The 23,044-nt window shown below is 44.4% G+C and overlaps 1 protein-coding gene across 3 annotated transcripts in view; it reads left to right on the forward strand.

Annotated features, from left to right (window-relative positions):
* Positions 1-22,842, forward strand: part of DLGAP1 (DLG associated protein 1) — a 267,016-nt gene extending 244,174 nt beyond the window's left edge. For all 3 annotated transcript variants that reach the window (XM_075495684.1, XM_075495685.1, XM_075495686.1), the window contains 4 exons: positions 7,364-7,782; positions 17,086-17,177; positions 19,610-19,762; positions 22,633-22,842. In XM_075495684.1, the coding sequence (XP_075351799.1) occupies positions 7,364-7,782; positions 17,086-17,177; positions 19,610-19,762; positions 22,633-22,842 (874 nt within the window). The remainder of the gene's footprint in view (positions 1-7,363; positions 7,783-17,085; positions 17,178-19,609; positions 19,763-22,632) is intronic.
* Positions 22,843-23,044: the final 202 nt, after the last annotated feature.

The raw sequence follows: 23,044 nt of genomic DNA on the forward strand, positions 1-23,044 counted from the left end.
CTCTCCACACCTCCTGCCGCCCCACGCATGCGTGGGGGAGGAACTGCCACTCTGGTCAGCAGAAGGTGAAGCAGCCACCAGCGCTGACATGGCCAATTTCCTTCCCCAGCCACGGCTGCCTGTGAACAGAGCAAACCCTCACAGCCCTCATGGTGCTCAGCCTGCTGGTGGGCTGCCCCAAGCCTGGCATTTGCAGAATTTGCCATAAATTTCTGATCAGACCCCGCTGGTTGGCAATAGCCTCTCTCCTCCAGCCCTGGCCCTGGTGGGAGGCTGAGCACTCCAGCCAGCACCCTCTGCTTTGCAATGCAAAGGCCAATATATGGGAAAAAAAAAAAAAAAAAAAAAAGTGGTTGTGGGATCTCTGTGTGTAAAGCAGCCAAGTGCTGTCCCCACATCACATTAGACATTTCCTTTCCCTGGAAACCTCCCTGGTTTCCCCACACTCCCTTACATCTTGGACTTCAAGCCTCTCTGATACCCAGCAAGGAGGGGTGTCCTGCCAGAGCGATGGGGCTGGATGGCTGCCCACCCTCTCCGTCACTGGGAACCGTGCCGGCACCACGTGCCGGCAGGAGGGATAGAGGGGAGCACAGCCCCGGGGTGGGCTGTGCAGCAGCTCAGCGCACCCGGGCATGGACAGCCCTTGCTCTGCGTGCCTGTGGAACAGGCACAGACTTGCCGCAGCAGTGGCAGGCCCCCCACGGGTGCCGGTTCCCAAGTCTGTGGGCCCTACCACTGCCATGCTGGGGGAGCGGAGGGGCCATCTCAGGTCAGCAGGTCTGCAGGGGACAGTGGGGACATGGCGGTGGAGAACTGTGCTAAGGCCTTGGCTTCCCACCACAGCATACCTGTTTTCTTTGCCCCCTCTTGGCTGCTTTCTGTTGGGGTGCTGACCACTGCCAAGGAGCTGGGCCCACACCAGTAGAGTCTTGGGTAGGGCCGGAACTTCTCATCGCGGCAGGCTGTCTTCTTCAAGCATAGCCTGGGGTCAGCGTTGCAGTACTATAGCAATGAGCAGTGGGAGAGGGAGAAGATGGGCAGAGTGAGGAAGCAGGGACATTACTTGAAATTCTGACATTGTTATTTATTAGTAGTAGACCCAGGTCCTTCAGGTGCTGAGACAGACACCAAAGCAGCACCACTCGTCCCGCTCTTGCCTCGTCTTTTTCCACACCCATGTCCCAAGGGCATCGTGGGGCATCGTGGTCCACAGTGGGGCATCCCCAGGGAGGCCGAGTGCACCAGGGGCTGCTGCCTTGCCCTCGGGGATCCCAGGGGAGACAGGGAGGAGGTTTCAGGTGCCACGAGTGACAGGCATGGCTTGTGCCTTCTGGGCAATGGACGGAGATGAGCTGCTGTGGAAAGTGGGGTTGGAGCAGCAATATTGTTTTCTTGGTTTGCATCCATTTGTTTGGACACTGAAATTGTAAGGGACCAGCTGTATCAGCTGAATGTTCACAAGTCCATGGGACCTGATGGGATTCATCCCAGCGTACTGAAGGAGCTAGTGGATGTTATGGCAGGACCACTCTTGACCATCTACCAAAGGTCTTGGGAGTCTGGGGAGGTCCCTGCTGACTGGAAGCTAGCCAACATTATTCCAATTTATAAAAAGGGCGTGAGGGAAGACCCAGGAACATACAGAACTGTTAGTCTGACGTCAGTTCCTGGAAAAATTGTGGAGATGATTATACTGCATACTGTTGAAAGGCATTTAAAGAATAATGCAGTCATTGGGCACAGTCAACACAGGTTCACAAAGGGAAAGACCTGTTTAGCTCATTTGATATCCTTCTATGATAAGGTCACCCGCCCAGTGGATGAAGGGAAGGTGGTGGATGTTGTTTTTCTAGATTTTAGTAAGGCTCTTGATACTGTCCCTCACAGTATCCTTCTGGACAAATTGTCCAGCTGTGGGATGAGCAGGTTCACGGTGCGCTGGGTGAAGAACTGGCTGAAGGGCAGGCCTCAAAGGGTTGTAGTGAATGGGGCTATATCTGGCTGGCGACTGGTCACCAGCGGTGTTCCTCAGGGCTCCATTCTAGGGCCAGTGCTGTTCCATATATTTATCAACAATCTGGATGCAGGAGTTGAATGCACCATTAGCAAGTCTGTTGATAATACCGAACTGGGACGTGCTGTTGACTCTTTTGAGGGACAGGAGGCCTTGCAGAGGGATCTGGATGGATTGGAGCATTGGGCAATGATTAATGGGATGGAATTTAACAAGTCCAAATGCAGATTCTGCACCTAGGACAGAGTAACGCCGAGCACAAGTATAAACAGGGAGAGGTGTGGCTGGAGAGCAGCCCTGCAGAAAGGGATCTGGGGGTGCTGGCCAGCAGCAGGCTCACTGTGAGTCAGCAGTGTGCCCTGGCAGCCAAGGGGGCAAACCGCATCCTGGGGTGCATCAAACACAGCATGACCAGCCGGTCAAAAGAGGGGATTATCCCGCTGTATTCAGCATTGGTGTGGCCTCCCCTTGAATACTGTGTGCAGTTCTGGGCCCCACAATTTAAGAAGGATGCAAAGGTCCTTGAATGTGTCCAGAAGAGGGCAATAAAGCTGGTGCAAGGGCTGGAAGGCATGTCCTATGAGGAGCGGCTGAGGACTTTGGGCTTGTCTATTTGGAGAAGAGGAGGCTGAGGGGCGACCTCATTGCTCTCTACAGAGGATGGGGAAGTGGAGAGGGAGGGGCTGATCTCTTCTCCCTGGTATCCAGTGATAGGACGCATGGGAATGGTTCAAAGCTGCACCAGGGGAGGTTTAGACTGGACATTAGGAAGCATTTCTTTGGTGAGAGGGTGGTCAAACCCTGGCACAGGCTTCCTAGAGAGGTGGTGGATGCCCCAAGCCTGTCAGTGTTTAAGAGGCATTTGGACAATGCCCTTAATAACATGCTTTGACTTTTGGTCAGCCCTGAATTGGTCAGGCCATTGGACTAGAAGATCGTTGTAGGTCCCTTCCAACTAAAATAGTCTATTCTAACATTGCCATAAGGGATTAGAGTTTCCCTGTTAAGACTCTTAGTGATGAGAAAAGACTATGTGAATCGGAGAAGGGGTAGGGATAGAGCAAAGCACACAAAATTGTGTAGCTTGAAGGGGTATGGCCAAAGATCCTACCATTAGAAGACATGGTACCGTATCTGCTAACTCCTTCTGCAGTTTGTTTTGTTCTGCTGACAGCAGCTGCAACCTTAGCAGGGAACCCCACAGGCAAGAAAGAGTACAGCCAATGGGTAAAGTGAGGCAGGCTGAATTTAATGTAAGTGCCTCTGAGGCTCATCATGCATCACTTGGTTTGAAACCTAGATCTTTTCTGGGGTTTGGGTTTTTTTTTAGGAAAGAAAGAAGTTCTCTGGGTTGAAATGTAAACATGTTTTTCAACAGAAAGCAAAAGAAGACTTAGAGAGTCGAATGCTAACAAGTGACCCTGTTGTTGCTGTTCAAAACACATCGTGCTGTTATTCTCCATACTGGTTTATCCAGTCTGAGGCTTCATGGCTTTCTGCACCTTAGGCCAGATATCTGCTGTAGTTCTCTGAAGCTGTAATTATTACACCTTGTGCCTGCAGGGCACAACTGATTACAAAATTGCCAAGCCTGAAAGCAGAGGAAGAAGCAAATCTCTGTTTTTAACGATTACCAGCAATTTAGGATAACTTTTTTTTAGGTAGACTAGTGAATGTTTTGTACGTGTAGAAACAGTAAAAACTTAGGCATTAGGTTCAGCAGCTCTCCTCTGGTATGGAGTTTTAACTGAAAGCAAAACAAAAAAAAGATTCATGTGGGACACAAATCGTATTTTGTAAGAGTAAAACATCCTGGAAGTGAGTGAGGAAGCTATGTCAGAGACTAAAATTACCATCTATTAGGCAGATTATATAGATGTGCTGGAGGTAGGCAGATAGTGGGTGCCTTCCTGCATTTCCATTTCATTCAACATACATTTCCTTGGGACTATTTTTTTAATTTTGAACTGATGCTATATTCTATTGCCAAGTTGTTTTTCTTTAGAAGACAGACAGGTTACACAATCCAGTGCCAAGAATCTGTCGAGCAAGCTTGTAGCATGCTATTATATAGATAAAACAAAGGCAAAAAAAGTAGGTCATTCTGTTTTATTTGTTGAGTAGAGTCTAGTTTTGGTGGTACTAGCTCATATTGAACCCAGTAAGAGTACACTCCTGAAAGCTTTGAAATGTAGTGCCTCCAGCAATACATCCTTTTGGCAAGTAGACCTTGATATTTTCACATTTGGGATTTGGTGTACACTGAAAAGCCAGGGTGTTAACTGAAAATACAAATGGTCACCTAAAATAGAAGGATAGCAGAGTCTAGGGCACTGGGGAAAGTAGAAGGCGTCTGTGATGTGGAGGTAGGGGCATGGAGAAGAACGAGGCTGGATTAAGGGATTTGCTTTTCTCTCCAGTAGCCTGGAAGGTGTGGAAGAGTACACCACGTACTAATGCTTTGGCTCTCAGTGAACCCTGACTAAATGACTGAAAAGAAATCCTGTGTGAACATGTACCTGTGTAGGCACACGTGTTTGTGTGCCTGTGTCTCTATGTGTTTGTATGCACACACGCACTTCAGTGCAGATAAGGGATTTGTCAGGTTGGTGGCCAAATTAAATCAGTTTTTAAAAACCTAGCATGGGCTGGACCAAAAGACTTTCATTGTAATGTCAGCCTAAAGCTAAAGTCTTTCTAACCACTAATACCAGTCTAACAGCTTTTCTCTGCCAGGGGCCAGTAGCAGACACTTAGGAAAAGTATAAAGGAGTATGTGTAAAGGAAAAGTATAAAGGGTGTGTATAAAGCACTGCTTCTCCCAGCAGACCTTCCCAATTTAGCAGTCTGTTGTTCAGGGACTTCCTAAACCAGATATGACATCTGTGTAATAGCTCTTCCTGGACCTATCTCCTGTGAATTTGATCAGGTTCTCTTTGAACCTATTTTTACCTTTGGTTTTCCCAGGATCCTGTGGCAATTTAATTACACATTGTGTGAAGAAGTGCTTCCTTTTGCTAGATTTAAATCTTTAGACCTCTAAGCCTTGCAACTGGCTGCCTTCCTTCCCCACAGTTCTTGCACTCTGAGAAATGGTGAAACATCACCTAGTCGGGATTTCATAAGGCTCTCGTATCTCTCCTCAGCCATCTGCTTTCTAAACCAAGAAATCTCTTTCCTCTATGGAAGCCATACCATATCTCCAATGGTCCTTGTCCTCCCTTTTGAACTTTTTCTGCTGTATCAGTCTGTAGCAAAATGCTTTGCTCTGCTTGTCAAAGGATAAATGCTACCGAGCTGAAGAGTTCTGCTCGCTCCATATTTTTCAGTTTGCTGGTGCATAACGTGCAAAACTACGGTGGCATAACCAGGACTTTTTCATCGTTTAACACCACCTTTTTCAAAAGAACTGCAAGTGGCAGGTGCTACATTAAAATGTTTGCATTCTAGGCGATTATTAAAAAAATACACACAATCTATTATTAAAGTTTTCCAGAGATTGGTGTGTCTGAGAATCTACTTGTAGCTTTCCTCTGCAGAGGAAACGGTGTCTTTTATTAATTGAAGAACCCTTCTCAACTCCTGTTTTGCTCTGCTCTACTCCTCTCAAAGCCTCAGATCAACAGCCACTAATTTCCTCTATCAGCAGGACTTGATACAGTCCTCCCCGAAGTCTGCTGCACTCCTTCTGAGGTACCTGGACATGAAATTCTCTCTCAGCATCCTTCCATCTGCTCCCTCCGCAACTGCAGACCAAATATACTGGAAAAAGTTTTGCTGTCAGTTGGACTTGTCTAATCAGCTATTGCTCTTCAGTGGAAGGTGGAGTATGAATGAAAGGGAGTGAAATGGTGCCCAGCATCTAGTTTTACTATCTCCTCAGCATTTTCATTGCTGCTTGAGCTCAAACTAAAAATAGAACTGGTAAGGGCAAACCAGCCAAAATATCACAGGGAAACAGGTCCTAACACTGGTTTCAAGAGTAAATGTGAGATTGTGAACAAATTAGAAGTGAAGTACCAGCTGCATGAGTGCACAGGCATCCTGGATTAGTAGGAAGAAGGGGTGGGAATCTGTCCCTATTCGGTTCAAAACTATGTTAATTCTGAAGCCTAAATATTACTAATTTAAGTAACATCTCCATTAATTACTTTATGGTTCTACCTTCTTTATCTCCTTTCATCATGGGTCAAGACAGATGTCTGCTTCGCTTGTTTTCTTGTGTTCCTCAGTGCATCAGGTTCTAGAGTTACCCCAACTCTCTGTAATTATTTGCCTGCAGATTTTCCACTCATTCCCTTCACAATTTACTGCTTGTCATATCTGCTCTCACTACCATCCCCTACAACAGCATTAGGTGTCTCTTACTCCTTACACTTCCCTCTGCTCCTTCTCTATCAGTCTCTTTATCTCAGATGCCTTGGAGTGCAGAATTTGGGGTGCTGTTTACGTAAAGAAAACCTACCCAAACCCAAAGCCCCAAACCTCCTCTCTCCCCTGATTTTGCCTTTTCTCTCAGGGTTTGCTCTCTGCCCTCAGAGGCTCCAACACAGGGAAACTATGCAAGGTGAAAGGAAGCTATCTATGGGGTAGCAGCCATCACGATGAGGGTAACAGAGACAGCAACTGAGAATGTTAGCTTTGGTGAAAAGGAGAAGACCATTTAGAAACTGATAGTTGGATGTGAAAAACAAACTGTCTTAACGGTGGGAATGGGTGCTAAAATTGTGAGAGATGGCAGTGGTATTTGCAGAAGTAGTAAACTAGCAGGTACATAATTATGAAAAGTAATTATGAAGAAGCAATATAAAATACTTATCTGGGTTAAAAATACTTATCTTCTTTATAAAAGGAATGTACAACATTACATAGATAGTGGACTCCTTGGTATTACTATCTTATCAGTCTCACATGTATGATTTTTAAATGTGGCTTGTGAGTTTGGGTGTGCAACTTCAAAGGGGTGTGAGTTTTAAAAGTTGAAAGATAAGCCACTTCTTAAAATTGGGCCCTTTAAACTTTTCATTAATTGGTAACCTAAAATCCTGAGCTACTGACACTATGAGCTGTCTCTGGGGCTAGCCTCTGGCTTTGTTAAACCACAAAACAATTAGGGGCACTTGTCTCAATAAACAGTGAGCTTGCATGGAAAAAAAAGATGCTTGTTTGTTGGCTGGCAATGAGAAAAGAAGTTTATGCCGAGCATTTCAAGAAAGAACACCTGAGTGTAGCACTGAGAGCTGCGACTGCCAGTCTTACAAGGAGTGGCAGAATCTTAATAAATCATTTCCTACCGAGTTACCTAGAAAAAACTTTCTAAACATTTTATGTTTGTGCTCTCCAAAGCTTTCGCAGGTTTACACGATCTAATAGCGTAACAACAGCTGTGCAAGCAGACCTGGATTTCCATGAGAACTTTGAAATAATCGACCCTCAAGAGGACAATACGTGTTCTGGACAAATATCAAGACAATTTTCCCGAGATGCAAGCACCTCTACTGTTAGCATACAAGGGTCAGGAAACCATTACCATGCATGTGCAGTGGATGATGACTTTGATACAGATTTTGATCCATCAATTTTACCTCCTCCTGACCCCTGGATTGACTCTATCACTGAAGATCCTCTGGAAGCTGTTCAAAGGTCAGTGTGCCCACGAGATGGCCACTGGTTTCTGAAGCTACTTCAGGCAGAGAGAGATCGTATGGAGGGCTGGTGCCAACAGATGGAGAGAGAAGAACGGGAAAACAACTTACCTGAGGACAGTAAGTAACTGCATACAATAATATTGCAACTACAAAAAAGTATTTAATATAGGTCAAATTTACTCCAGTGAATTCTGTATCGTGTCCTTTCTTATTTAGCTAATGAAGCTATGGTCGTGATTCTCAAAAGGACTGCATGTATGTATATAATAATCCTTATTAAAGTTGACAGGGAATGCAAATTCTCGACACTTCTGAAACTCCAGAGGTATTAGCTTTTGGGATTGCATAGTTCAACGGATAATTAGGAGATCATGGTTAGGGATCTTGTAGTATTAATGTCTCTTAACTCTTCCATTTGAATCACTTCTCATAACCTTAGAATATAATTGAACAGATTCTAGTTCCTTTTTGTTAAATTTGTATTTTAGCTCCCTTTTTAGATGGTGATTGGCATCAGAGTCTTCAAATGCTTCTCCCAACTGAAAGAGATTTCAGTTGTGCTTCCAAGTTGTTCTCCCTCTCTTCCCCTCTCCAGTCTCCCTTCATCTCCCTTGCAGTTCTCCTTCCTCTTTGATCTTCCCAGTAAAACAAGGTCTCCATATTCTGTGATAAAAAACACACACACACAAACTACATCTCAGTTGTCACCGCTGTCAGAAGTATTACCCCACCTGTAAGGTAATGGGAATGTCTAGTACGCCTTCGTTAGTAAGAACGGTTGGGTAGCTCTGAACATGTGGCTCCCTGTCCAGAATTTTTTCTCCCAGTAAAAATGGAAGTTTTTTCCACTTACTTCCGTTACAAGGAGCAGTACTATTGATAGCTGTCAATTTTTGGACATAGGTAAACCTGTGAGCTTAAGGGCATGCTCCTTGTGAATGAAGCTTTTTCAAATTCTAGCAGGGAGCCTCTAGAAAGCAAAGGAGCAGCTGCATACAGGGAGTACAATATTGTATAATTTAGGCACACCTAAGCGTATTTTCCCAGATATAGCAAATAACACTTTTCTGACCCTCAAATTAGCTCCTACTGAAGCAAGGACTACTATTTCAGTTCCAGGATTGCTCCTTCCAAATTTCTAACCCTTCCTTTCAAGAAGGGAAGTGCTAGAATTCTTTTGAGATGTGAAGGGTTTGATTTATGGAAGGAAAGGAATTAATACTGGTAAAAAATATGGGGTTTTACATTCATAGAAATGCATAAGCTGTTTCTGCTGGAACTTTCCATTCAACCCAATGGAAGAAATAACCATAGAGAAGCTTGATCTAGATAGTTAAAGTTAGACACTATTATAAGCAACTGGAAATTGACTTCTAATGGAAAGTATGAGATAGATAAACTTAACATTAAGGTATGTTAAGGTTTTCTATTTCTACAAAATTTCTGTTACATAATAGGATAATGATTTCTTCTGTGAGAAAAATACAGAAGGATTAGCCTTCAAAGCAGATCCAGATTCCCCAAGTTGTAGAGTATTTGAACCTCATTTTTAATGTACATCATCAATACATTCAAAAATCTCTTTGAACATGTATCAGAATACAAAGGTTTTCTGTTGTTAGTATGCAAGAAATAAACCTCATGAACTAAGAGATTTTAGATTGAGAAAGAAGTGTGAGCACATAACAAATAGGAAATACACAACATTTGTAAGTCCAAGCCACAAAACCCACTTGCTTTCTCTTTGCCACAACAACTTAGACTGGACATAGGGAAGACATTTTCTACTGGGTGGGATGAGGGTGAGGGGAGGGGAGGCACTGGAACAGGTTGCCCAGAGAAGTTGTGGATGCCTCATCAGTAAAAGTGTTCAAAGTCAGGTTGAATGGGGCTTTGAGCAACCTGATCTAGTCAAAGATGTGCCTGGCTATGGCAGGGGGAGTGGACTATATGATCTTTAAAGGTGCCTTCCAACCCAAACCGTTCTATTATTCTGTGATTCTATAAACAGATAATAATGGAAAAACCTACAAGTATTTTATTTGTGTACCAAAGTAGTTATTCACCTTGGGAAAAGAACATGAAGTGAATTTTACAAGGCTGATACATGCAGAATGTGTATATAGCCATGCACAGAATTTTCTCTCAGTGTCTTGGTGTCTTTGATATATGATAGTTTTAAAGGGCTCTTCTTTGAGCAGTCGGTGGGGGAAGTCAGTTATGGGAAGGATAAAGGAGTGGTTAGGCTGGCTATTCCCAATGTCTCCTTACAGCCCACATGGCATGTGTCCCGCAGATTATTCCTCCTCTTCATTTTTCTGACCGGCACGTCTCATGATCGCTGGAAATGGGAGGAGGAAAGGGGTCACCTGGGTTTTGTGGTCACTGGTGAGGTACAGATTTCGGCATGACGCTGTCGGCCGCTCTGGCACGTGGCAGCTGCCTCCCATGGAGGCTGCGCAGAGCTTTCCGCTGCAGCTCAGCACGCCCTGCTCTACCTGGTGCCAAGGAAAAGCATATGGTCGGGGCCACGCTGCCCGCTCAGCAGTGCCAGAAACAAAAGCCTGGCTGTTACAAACCCTGCCCCGAAATATGTCTTTTTCATATGTCTATAAACTTTGAAGAGAGGGAGGAAAGGAGCAGAAGAGGTGTGTTTGCTTTGGTTTTCCTAATGAAATATAACCAGAGCAGGGAACACATCCTTTGTTTTCAACACGACATCCCCAGCGTGTGTTTGGCCAGATAACAAAATAACAAGAACGTGTGATGAGCGAGGTTTTCTCGATGCCATGGCAGCTGACAGAGGGCTCGTCCCCCCGGCGCTCGGCGTAAAACGATCCACGCTTCCTTCAGACAATGCGGCCCTTGTGCGAAACAGCTGTCTCGGGGAGACGGCTCGCTGCTGTTTGACAGTAGCTTGTATGTTACATAGATACGTTGGGTATTATCTAGCTGGGAATGAATCTACCAGATGGGATTGAATGTTTCTAGCTGGGAAATGGAGTCTGCTGCTGTGTATAAAAACAAGCTGTGGTTCAGTGGCTGCACGATGAAATGCCAATATAGAGAGAAATGTGGCTGCCCTTCCACCATGAATTATTTATTATATAGTATATTCTGGTTTTATCTGAAATCATTTTCTGATAAAGCCGCAGCATGTATAACAGGCAGATGAATACCACTCACACTTTAAGCTAGGATACTTGATATGGTTTCCGTGTATTTTGTTGTTACAGGGACCTTGGCTACAAACTTGAGGGCTCTTATAAAAAAAAAAGATGTTAGAGATATGAGGCTACACACCTTATGATTGCTGACTGACGCTTTGGATCAGGCCTCAAGTGAAATAAATTGTTTAACTTTTTTTTTTTTTGTTGTTTTCTCCTCAACCCTCTGCTCTCTCCTCCTGCCTCTCCCCTGCAAAATTTCATATAGTCAGAGCCTTGCCGCTGATGTTGGTGACTTTTGGCTCAGGCATCTGGAGTAACCATTTACACACAGAATTAGCAGCAACAGGCCTGGCTCCCCATGCAGTGCTGTTAGCGAGCAGCCTCTGGCCTCTTTTTTTCATGGCAGCAGTGAGCACAGGATCATACACCTACCACCTCAGCCTGGCTGTTGCTGGATTTTTTGCTGTTGTTTTTATTTCACATGGGGCATTAACCTTTCTGGATGAACCAGAGGGCTTCATTTTGCCCCCCTTCAGAAATGTTTCTCTTTCATGCAGGGTTGTAATGTGGCTTTGATGCGAAGATAACCATTGGAAGCAAACAGGGTGCCTGATTCACCACAAGTCAGGTGTAATGTGGGTTTAGCGGCGAGACAAGTCAGGCCAATAAAGTAAAAGCTAAAATAGAAAACCAGGGTTCTGACAAGACATGTCATTACAACTGTCTTGCATGTATATTATATTCCTCCGGGCTAGTCTGCAAACAAAGGTTGACCTCAAATCTGCAGTAACCTCGCTGCTTAGGACCAGAGTCTCTGCAAATTCAGCCAGTTTGGCAAATTATGCAATGTTTGCACACTTTCTGCTCTTTTCTTTTGTTTTGATTGTTTCAAAGGAAAAGGTGAAAGAGTGAAGGCTAGACACAAGAGAAGAAAGTTAAGGAAAATATATTCTTTTTGCAGTAGTTGTGCATGGCAAAAGAAAAGGAGACCCTTGAGTTCACTATCAGTCACGAGCAAGGAAGACCATCTTCCAGTCCTCTGCGGGGCTTCCCCAAGCTGTCCTGGTCCATCCCGCTCGGAGGTGCGAGGCAGCCTCGTCCCGCAGCGGGCTGATGCAACCTTGCAGAGGGACGGTCACCAGCCTGACGTGTGGCCGAGTCCTGCTGGAATCCCCCTGGCTACGTGCCTCTGGCCATCTGCCCAACTCATCCTTTTCTTCCTCCGGTTTTCTTTTCTCCCCAGAAGAGTCTTCTCTGTCTGCAAGGGTTTCTCCAAGGAAAGCCAGCTACGGGCTGGAATTCCTGCCACTGTCTAAAGGCTAGCAAGGAAAAAAGAGAAATCTGCAAGCAAGGAAACAATATCGTCAGGGAAAAAACATGAAGTGTGCTAATAAAAGCCGAGTAAGTCAGAGTACACATGGAAACTGCTTTACTCCCAGTGAACAGCATTTACTCATGCAGACAGCCCTATTAATTTCAATGAGATCACTCTTATAAGTAAATATGACTCAAAGCAAGGACTGCCTCTTCCATAGCTTGCTCTATGTGGCTGTTTTCTCCTTAATAGCTGAGCTTAAGACCTGAGCAGTAGCTTTAACTTTGAATTTCCTGGCTTTTGTCATGCTTGGCATTATTTAAATGTAGGTCTGTCAACATGAATAGGCTAAAATGCTGGTCCATCCTGACTTGGAAATGGATTGTGACAGCTCTATGGCAGGATTTCTTCATATGCACAGTGCCCAGCCAACATCTGCAACGCAAATGTCAGGCTGTGTCCCTGTAATTTCGGCTATTGTTCCTGCCACTTGCTCCTGGGGCCATGCACAAGGCGCTGGTTTTCTGTTCCCTAGCTTGCGCCCTGCCTACCAACCAGGTGTTTTCACATTAAGGGCACTTGATAGTCACAGTTCTAAAGTGCCTCTTTTATCACTTGTTAGACCCTGGGGCCTGTCAAAGTTGAAATGCAAAGAGATCAGTTGGTGTTTTAAGGCCTAATAATGCCGCCTCTCCTCAAAACTCCCGTGGCTTCTATATGATGACTTTTCACATCACTTCGGGTGGTTTTTGTTGTTGTTTTCTTATATTTTGTTACCCTCATTACACACAGAGTCTCCTTCCAAGGTAGAGCAGACGACAATATCACCAATTCTTTGCTTGTGTTTGAAATTCTTTTTTTTGTTGTTTCATTTCTTTTCCCATGAAAATGGGGGGAGAGGGAGGAGATAGATAGAGCTCCACAATCCTGAAGTAGGTCCTATGAAGTTCTTAGCACCAAGAGAAGCAAGAACGTATTGCTTGAACAGCACGTAGTCTAAGTTTATATTTAAGAAGGTTTTAAAAGGAGAACAGGTTGTGGGGTTAGAGACACAAGGAAATTCACTGGCATGTGTCGATCCTAGAATAACATTCTGCAACCCTGAGTCAAAAACAATAATAGTGAGGAGGCACTCCACAATAGCTGAATTATATCAAAATAGCTATCCTGAAGCAGTTCTTCCACAATAGGCATAACTGTCTATTTCTTAAAAGTTGTCACAGGAGAGAACTGGATTTGCAAGGAAGAGAGGTGAAATCAAGGGGTGAGAGGGGAGGAAAAATTCAAACTATAAAAACAAACCACTGCAGCAGACACACTTCTCCCCCTGGGGAAGGGGCAACAGCAAAGCATATGACGGATGTTAATAATGTTGCTTAATGCATTACTGGAAGGCATTCAGATCCAACAGTGCTGAGTGTGCTGTATAACCCTGTATGGAATAGAAAGCAGTCATGAATAACATTATATAGGTGTTTAAGTCCGTTATGATTGCATCCTGATGGGTCGGTATTTTTTGTTGTTGCTTGGTTTTATACATTTTGTTTGTATCCTATTAGCTCAACACATTGATTTGAGTGTTTATGTTTTTCTCCTGTACCCCATCTCCCTTGCTGTTAAAGATTTTGCTAATTCTTTCCTATGTATTTTGAGCATTATCTTTGCAATTGACTTATTTTCTCAGTATTTGGCTTCAAACCTTGCAGGATTTTCTCCTCAGAAAGTATCGGTCTATTTTTACTTTTTGGTTTTTTACTACACCTTGGCCTTTCTCTTTGGCACCGGAGGTTTTGACTGAGTAAGCAAAACAAGCACTCTGCCTTGAAACACTAAAAGCAACCTGCATTTGGAAACAAAACTATTGATAAGGCTTTGTGCCTTCTGGAGAGATTCCTTTCAGTCTTTCGCATGCTTTGTCTTTTTTTTTTTTCTTTTCCCCCTAACTTCCATGACGGAGTTGGTTGTTGACTGGTTGCACATTAACAGACCGCTTGCTTTTGAGGGGCGAGGAATCAGTGACACTTGACTAGATACAGCCGCGGCTACAGCAGAAGTGGCAACAATAGAGAACAGCATCAGCATGCATCCCACAGTCAGCTGGGATGATGGTTTTTAGGCAAATAGCCAGTCGCTAGGCAGCCAAGGACAAGGACTTCCTTTTCCCTCTGCTGAGATCTCTGAATATTAAGCTCTTCTTCCCTCAAAGAAAGGGGCACATTCCCGTCCATCACCAACAAGGTGTATTTACATTTCTTCCTTCTTGGGACGTGATTTCCAACTCGGGTGGTGCAGGTTTCCAGGAAGAGCGTGCCTCGTCTTTTTTTGTCCCGAGAAGTCGAGAGACTGTTTTTTCTCCCCTTCTCAAGTCTTGGGAAGCGTCAGAGTGGCCGAGCTCCAGATGAGGCAGCTGTTCCCAAATATACTCAGTGGGAAGAGTTTTCATAACAATGGGAACCACATGAAAGCTCCCGGAGTAGCTCCTCCTACTATTGAAGAGTCCTTTCAGTTGAGTGGTTTGCATATTGGGTTGCATAAATGACTAGACGCACCAAGGGGTCCATTTTCAGCACTGTGCGCATAGAATTAGACACGCAAGCCTTGCTAACAATAATGAGAGTTGTGTGCAAAACTCCCTGCGCAATATGCTGAAAATATTCTGCTTAGTGAATCTTCCAGCTCACGGCTATTTCCTGGCAGTGCGGAGCTGAGTTCTGGGAACAAAATGAAAGTCTAGGCTCTGTGTGTGTTCACAGAGCTCTCTCCTATAGTTTCTGAAAAAAAATGTGAAAAGACTCTCTCTTCCCCCCCCACCCCCACTGTTTTTTTCCCTTCGTGTGTTCAAAGTATAAATGAACTCTGCATCCCACTTTTCCTTCAGCAGCCTTAAGGAACAAGCTTTAAGGCTGATGAAGGAAAAGGCACTTGCCTTGAAGGAGCAGAACACAGATTTGGTACTACTGTGTGTCTGTTTTCATTTCATCATGAGTGTTTGTGCCAGTTTGCTTAGCATGTGGCTATGCAAGTGAATCCCTTGGAGAGGCCTGTCTCTTACCAAATACTGCATGGTGGCGTTCTGGTCACAAGCTGCTGACATGCACTGTGGCCGGTCACAGGATCGTGAGACACTAAAAATGTTGTCAGAAGGGATTATAGAAAAGTTGTGTTTATTTATTTATCTATTTATTTATTTTTCAGTGTGGTAAGTCAAAATACTTAGCAGTACTTTCCCAGTGGAGCTCTGCTAACATTGTGTTAGGTTTTATACAAAAAGTAACTGTGCCCAATGGTACAGAGGATGGCAGCTTAGGACCAGTATTTCTTCTAGGCTCTGCCAACAATTCACTCACCTTGAGCAGGCCGCTTTCTCTCTTTGTTTTTCCTGTTCCTCCCTCACCTGCCTCATGTATCCAGCCTGTAAATTTGTCATGGAGAAGTTGCTGTGTTTATCTGAGGGCTGGGACAATGCAAATATCTATGAGTAGGAATGATAGTGAAAATTGTGGCACAGTGGCTGCCATTCATGTTTTTCACTAATGAAGTGGTAAATATTTTTTTATTAAATGAAATTAATTTTCAAATAAATATTTAACCAAAGAATGGGGGGATAATAAGTTACTTCAGCTGAGAGGAAGAATTAATGGTGGAGCCAGACACATCCGTGATGGCAGCCTGTTTATTTAAAGACAGTGCATAAAGTGTAGTTGTTGGTGGGCTTTTTTTTTCCTGAGCATTGAAAGTCTCAAACAAACCGGTAGCTGCTTTCTTGCTCACAGCATCAATTTTCTTTCAATCAGCAGTCCCCAAAATCGCACTCTCTTTTCTGGATTCACTGTCCTAGTGCCAGTTGAGACCACGTCTGTCTTTCTGCTCTGTTTCTGCATGCTTGCTTCTTTTTTCACATACACACGCGCGCACACACAAACACACACACTCCCCCTCAACCAGAACTCAGCAAAGCCCCAGGGAAACGCAGGTCTCGAATGCACCAGCGTATGCCTCAGGTTTCAGGTCGTGTATTCTCAACTACCCCTTGCAGCAGTAAAACCCCACTCTTTCAGTGAGATCGAAGGCAACCAAAACAGTATGAGTTCCTGTTTTATTCAGAGGTATTTCCTTTGGGCTGTCTTCTGGTTCACTGCAGTCCTTCACAGTACTCAGTCAGTCCAAAGAGACCATAAGTACCCAGCACTCTGTACAAAGGAGTCCCCGGACAGCACAGGAGCCGGGCTAGGACTCTTTGACACCTCCCTCCAGGTCTCCAGCAAGGAGGAGTAACTGATTCAAAGGCAGAAGCCACTTCAGATTGTGCTCATGGAAAATACTCAGAGGGTCCAAATGAGATTCATCGATGTGCATTAAAATCACCGTTCCCTTTCTGGGGCTCAGATCGAGCAACACTCAGCTAAACCTGAAAACAAGGCACCGAGTTGCTAAGTGAGATGGCAGAAATGCTGGTAGACACAGTGTTTTCCAAACAGTGTAGATGGCATCAGGGGGTTTGAAAGCCGCATGTCCTTGTGCAGGGAGCTAGGTTTGTATTCAAAGCCTGAGCCTGGGTGACAGTGATGACGAGAGGTGTTAATTTCGGGAGAGCTTTCTATACAGGTTGCAAAAGCTTTTGATTAGCCATATTTATACTGCCATAGAAGTGCTCTTTGCTGATTGGAACTGGTCTTACTGGGGGAATGAGAGTACACTGCAGCAACAGATGAGTATTTTTGCCAGTGCAAGCTGCCCTGGGAGCCCTTGCAGTACGCCTTTGCCTGGTGCAGATCTGGCCTCAGATTTATCAGTTTCTCTCTAATCTGTGACTGAAAGATAACATGCTTTTTGAAAGCCAGAGCTGACTACTGCGCAGCTTTCTCCTCTCTTTCTATAGGCTTTTAGTCGCCCGCAGCAAAGAAAGCATCGTGACTTACGTTCTTTTTCTTTCAGTTCTAGGGAAAATTCGAACTGCGGTGGGCAGTGCCCAGCTTCTCATGGCTCAGAAATTTTACCAGTTCAGAGAACTTTGCGAAGAAAACCTGGTATGTAACTTTCTGCTAGATGCTATTGTATGCCTTTTACTAACCCTGTGAATAATCATACCTCGACTACACAGATTTTCTGACTAAGACAGTAATTTTTCCAGTAAAGGCCTTGACATGAATTTGGGATTAACTCTGTCAAAATTGGTGGAGTCAGCATGAGTTTCACAATAGCTTGAGATCCTTAAAATAAAGACAGGCAAAAAGTTTTGGGTGAAGTATCACTGAGGCTCTGCTACTGAGTTCAGAGGAGCAAGGGTCTGTCCCTTGACTTCTGAGTGCCGTTCTCACGGGCACAGAGATGCGTGGGTGCCTCCTCGGGGTCTTTCAGGGTGGACCAGAAGTCTCACGAGTGGGCCTTTCTTTTCCCACGTAATCCCAATGCCGCCTGTATTCAGCAAGACAGAAATACCAGGAAATCAGACACTGAAAGTTGGTGCCTCACGTTCCACAACCCCAAGAGTGAAAGTAATTTTCCAGAGTGCTAAAAGGGCAAAGAGGCAAAGAGCCAGTATGTTACCACTATTATTGCTGTACGTAATTGGTATATGCTACCACTATTATTATTATTATTTGCTACTTTTATGCTGTTAGTAGTAGTAGAATCAGAATTATATTCCTGTTGATAAAAATACATTTCACACCATGTATCTAAAGCAGTATTCTTAAGAATTCCATCACTTATACAAATTTTCAAACTTTTTAATTAACAATCCATCCTTGCAGAGTACATACAATAAATTTAATTCCCAATTTTGGCATAAATTCCTAGAAGCCCCAAAAACATAGAGCATTATGCTCTATCAGCATAGAATAGGGAACAGAAGACAAACCCTGTGATACTCACCCAGAGTGGGGTGACTTATCTTCTGCTTCAGTTAATGCACCTCTGGAAATCAAGCCCCAAACTAAAATCTGCCTCAGCAGACAAATGCAACAGAAATTGGCTCTGTCTAAGCCTTCCAATTCATAACATAAAAATTGAAAAAGCATTCTGGTTGCACATCTTTGTAAATAAAAGCCTACAACTGGGCAACCTGCTAGTGTCAAGTACTGAAAAACTAGGAATCCAAGTATAATCTCTGGTCTCCTTATGAATCTAAAAATATATACTTCATTGTTTTCAGTAATTGCTGCTTTGGTGGTACAATCATCCTATCAAAATCACTTGTCAGTGCTGCTGTGAAAAGCACAAATAGAAATTTCTTAAGGCAAGCAACTGACTCTTTTGGGTTTATTGCTTCTGGTGAGGGACAAAAACACAGAGTAATACTTGAGCTAGGTAAGACAACATGTAGGGGTCTAATAATAATAATTTATTTATTCTTTACTGATAACAATATTTCGATGTAATCTTATGAGGCCACAGCAGCCATGAAACCTTGCTGACTCAGATTGGCATAGGGACTGCTCAGCATTTACAAAAAAACATCTTGAAGTGAGTGTATGCAAGATCTCACTTTATTTTAAGAGTTTCAATTGCTTACAGATACACATCCTGTAGAAAGATTTGCCTCATACGAATTTTGCCAGAGCGGCAGGGACCATTTCATATACGCCCACTGCATGCAGAAAATGTTCAGAGCTGGGTTGTGCTGAAGGGACACAAGACAGCACAGAACCTCTCGGGTCACCAGCCTCTGGCCCATGCCGTGCTAGAGAAGCTGACGGTCCAGGTGTGCTCTTCTGTGCAATACTCTGGGGCTGATGAACTGGACTGAGTTATCACACGCAAAGCAACACTCCCCACCTGTGTCCCAGTCTCACTCTTCCCAAAAACGCGCCTGTAAAACTGGGATTACTGTGCGCTGCATGTTCTCTTCTGAGCTTTTCACCCTGCAGAGATTATTCTTGTCAAAAAAAGGCGAAGAAATTGTCCTGAGGTGTATAAGAGGCAATTTTACTTGAAATGGTGTATTTTTGTAGCCCATAGATTCTCAGAGTGTGGAAGAAGTGTTCATGCATCGGTCTGTCACTATTTGCACATACAGCAAATGTACATTTGCACAGGTATCAGTCTTTCTACAAGCATGAACCTGGCAGGGAATCCTTCCTCATGAAAGTGAAGAGGAGGCTGGCAATTAATTTCAGTGTGGTTAGGATATCACCCTTGAACCCACCGGTTGTGCCCAGGAACACCCCTAGGCAGGTCCTGTCACAGAGGACCTGCTACGTGCCCTTTCCCCGTGGTCCGTGGCAGGTAGCCGCTGCCTTCAGTGACTGGGGGCTTGCAGGGGCACAGCGGCTCGAGACCGAGCCAGACTCCTCGCAAAAACCCCCACCAGTAACCTCTGCTTTGTTTCTCCCTCTGTGTCTCACCGATTGCTTGGATCTGCTGAAACGGCTTTGCTAGCGAGGTTCATAACCACTTGCACAAATGCTTTACATTAAGAGGTACTAAAGCAAATGTGTTTTTTTCTTCTGTTGTACAGAATCCTAATGCACATCCACGGCCGACCTCCCAGGATTTAGCAGGGTTTTGGGATATGCTGCAGTTGTCCATAGAAAATATTAGTATGAAATTTGATGAACTTCATCAGTTAAAGGCCAATAATTGGAAACAGATGGATCCTCATGACAAGAAGGTAGAACATTGTAGATTTTGTATGCTTCATTTAAAACCCTGCACAAATACTGGACAGATTAAATAGTCCTTTGTGTTACAGTGTTGACGTTAAAAATGTGAAATGAAGCTCATATCAAATTAATTTCATTGTAATAACAATGTTTACATAATAATCATCTGGGATATTATCTGTAATATGTTTCAGGCATATTTTTAAACCAAATCTGTCTTTGTGAATCGGATAATGGGAATGTGGTACTTTGTTAAGCTTTACATTTAATCATATTAGACGATCAATCGTTGGAAGGAACTGCCTTATATATTGATTCTTAAAATTAAATAAATCACATTTACGGTTCATATTATTGCATATAGCAAGAGTTCTAGGTTGTGTTAATGAAAAAACTAGGGAAGCACTGTAACCATCGCTGACTTTGGTAACCAGATTACAAACAGAGCGATATAAAAAATATGCCTTCCAAAATGTTACATGAAAGAACTTCTACATCTTTTTTTTTTGTCGTTTGTTTGGTTTTTGTTTATTTGGGGTTTTTTTTAATGGGTTATCTCATAACCAGGTTCACTTTGCTGGTAGTGTTGTTTACCCAAGGTAGCATAAAAATCATCTGGAGCTTTGGTCTTTTTTTTAAATGTAGTCTTCTTCTGTCACCATGAAAAACTACCACATCTCCAACTGTAAGCCACATTTCACTTTCCATTCTCATTTGGCACCATTGCCTTATTTTCCTCCTCACTATCCGCATCGAGACAAACAGCACTTGGGTGAGCCAAAATACACAAATGTTTCAGAAAATCCTTAAAAGACAGACCCATTCCTAGAGGAATCAACAGTCTAATGTCGCGCTCCTATAGGTATGTAATTTGATGGCTGAATTTCCACTGTGGCTGGTCTGATACCAATGAATAGAGCCAACAGGTAGGGTCACCAGAAGGAGGGGGAACGTGACTTACAGGTACAGTGTCTCAGACAGGAGTCTGGGCTGCCCCAACTTACGGTCAGCTGGCTGCCGATGACCAAAGCGATGTTTTCTTTCGGACAAATAACCATAATAATATCAAACCCCATTAATCTTGCAGCAGGAAGTTTGCAAAGGCAGTGCTGGTAGCACTCTCCCTCCTCCTCCGATCAAGACTAAATACTCATTCCTGACTTAGGAGTGCCATGTTCACACCATTTGTGCACACCTAGTGTGTTTTGTAGGGGAATGAATGGGAATGTGTTTTCCTAGCCCAAGGTACTGAAGGCAAGTCATTTTCTTATCTTCTTTTTTTTTTCAGTATCTGTCAGAAAAGGAAGTTAAAACCGTCAAACATGCATGCACAGAAATGCTGGTGTATGGTCTTTCATTAGCTTTTACAGTAAAGCGGGTAGGCCAAGTGTTTGCAATTGCAGCAATAAGAAACGAGAGCTTTCCTTAAAAAAATGTGCCTTTTCTTTGCTTCTGAAAAACATTTCAAAGAGTTTCCAACAAAAAGAAGACTATAACGGGTTAAAGGAAGTTAAGTAGTGCTGAAGAAAGGGACCTACAGTAGGAAGGTAAAGATTTTAAAGAATTACACTGACCGTGTTCCTGTTTCAACAGCATTTGTCTATGATTTTAGATGAAACAAATCATCTCCTTTCTTAAAAAAACCAAGAAAAACCTTTCTGTGGAATTGATATTTGCAGTTGCCTTTGGCCTTTGCCACTGGGCCCTTTTTAAGCAGCATAGATTAATCCTTGGATGGAGAGAAAAAGCAAAGTATGAATAAGTGTAACTAAGCACCTTTATATTTCGAGCCATGGAAGCTGTTGTGAGCAGCATGAGAGAAAACGAAAGGCCAGAATGGGACCTTTGTAGTGCGATAAAATCCCTTCACTCAGAGACCGTGTTCACAGTTGGAAGGGGATGTAACTTAAAAGACAATCTAATTAACTTGACAAAGTCTTTGTGGCCGCCTGAAATTCAGACCTGAATACACTTTTCTTTTTCGGGAGAGATCCTTCTCTGAGGGGTTTTTTTTGGGGGGGGTTTTGTTCTTTGTGTGTGTGTACATGCACCAGGATATACATAAAAGTCCTCCTTGTTGATCGCGTATCTGGAGCTAGCTGCCACCATGATGATTAATGCATGTTCTCTTAATGGTTTTTAAGTTTTTCCTACCAGTTTTTTCTATTTCTAGCTGACTGTAGCTTGTCATGCCTACTTAGCAGGAGGCTAGAGTTTATGAGCTTTCACAGTGAGACCCAAAGTGTGGGATTTTTGAGCAGTCATGGAGCCACTATAAAATACATACGTAAATATATGGTGGTGTTTTAAAACATTTATTCTGATGCACCAGCTGCAGGCAGCTAGTTCCCATCTGCGTTTGGGAACGCCAAAGCCACGGTTACCTCCGTGTTGCAAGAGCGCCTAGCGTTCTGCACGTATAGAAGAGGGTGGCCCCGGCGCCGGGGCTCTCCAGAGCGACTCTGCCGAGAGCGGCGTTGGCTCCCCAGCCGCAGGCGACTGCGCTGGCGGCGGGAGGCGGCGTCCGAGATGCTCTCCTTGCTAGCCCCTGGCACCGGGAGGAGACGCCTGGATCCCCCCGCCCCGGGCAGCCGCGCTAAGCGGTTGGCGCTGGGGGCCTCGGCCCCGGCAGCGCCGGGCGTTTCACACACGCCGTCCCCGAGGAGAAGTAGCACTGCGGCCGGCCCTCCCCTCCCCTTTGCCCTTGCCCTATGTTTATGAACCCTTGAGCACAAAAGCCAGTTCACTGAAGACAGAAAGGCAGATAAGAGCTAACAAACCTTAGGTAAAATGTGTGTTCTAACTACTGACGTATCCTAGTTTTTCCCGCCTTTCCCTGAGAAGCTGTATAATGCCATTAACCTTCTGCTTTGATCAGGAGAGAAGGGTCCCTCCTCCAGTGCCAAAGAAGCCATCGAAAGGTCAGGTGCCACTCATACGAGAACGCTCTCTGGAAAGCTCGCAGCGTCAAGAGGCCCGGAAACGGCTGATGGCTGCCAAGCGCGCTGCATCGGTCCGCCAGAACTCAGCTACCGAGAGCGCCGAAAGCATTGAGATATACATCCCCGAAGCCCAGACCAGGCTATGAAGGGATCCAACCGGGAGGACTCTCTCTGGCAAGACAAGCCTCATGTATAATCTGCCCCTCTAGGCTCCTGCTCAAGGTCACCACGAAGTATTTGTACCTCCTCCTCCTCCTCTCTCCCGCTCTCTCTCCCCTCCTCCCCCCCTCCCCTCTCTCTGTACGCAGCCGCCCCGATGCTCCCAGTGAACTCCACTGCAGTGGCGTA

Source organism: Mycteria americana, chromosome 2, assembly GCF_035582795.1.
Source record: "Mycteria americana isolate JAX WOST 10 ecotype Jacksonville Zoo and Gardens chromosome 2, USCA_MyAme_1.0, whole genome shotgun sequence".
In the NCBI taxonomy this organism is placed as follows: domain Eukaryota; kingdom Metazoa; phylum Chordata; class Aves; order Ciconiiformes; family Ciconiidae; genus Mycteria; species Mycteria americana.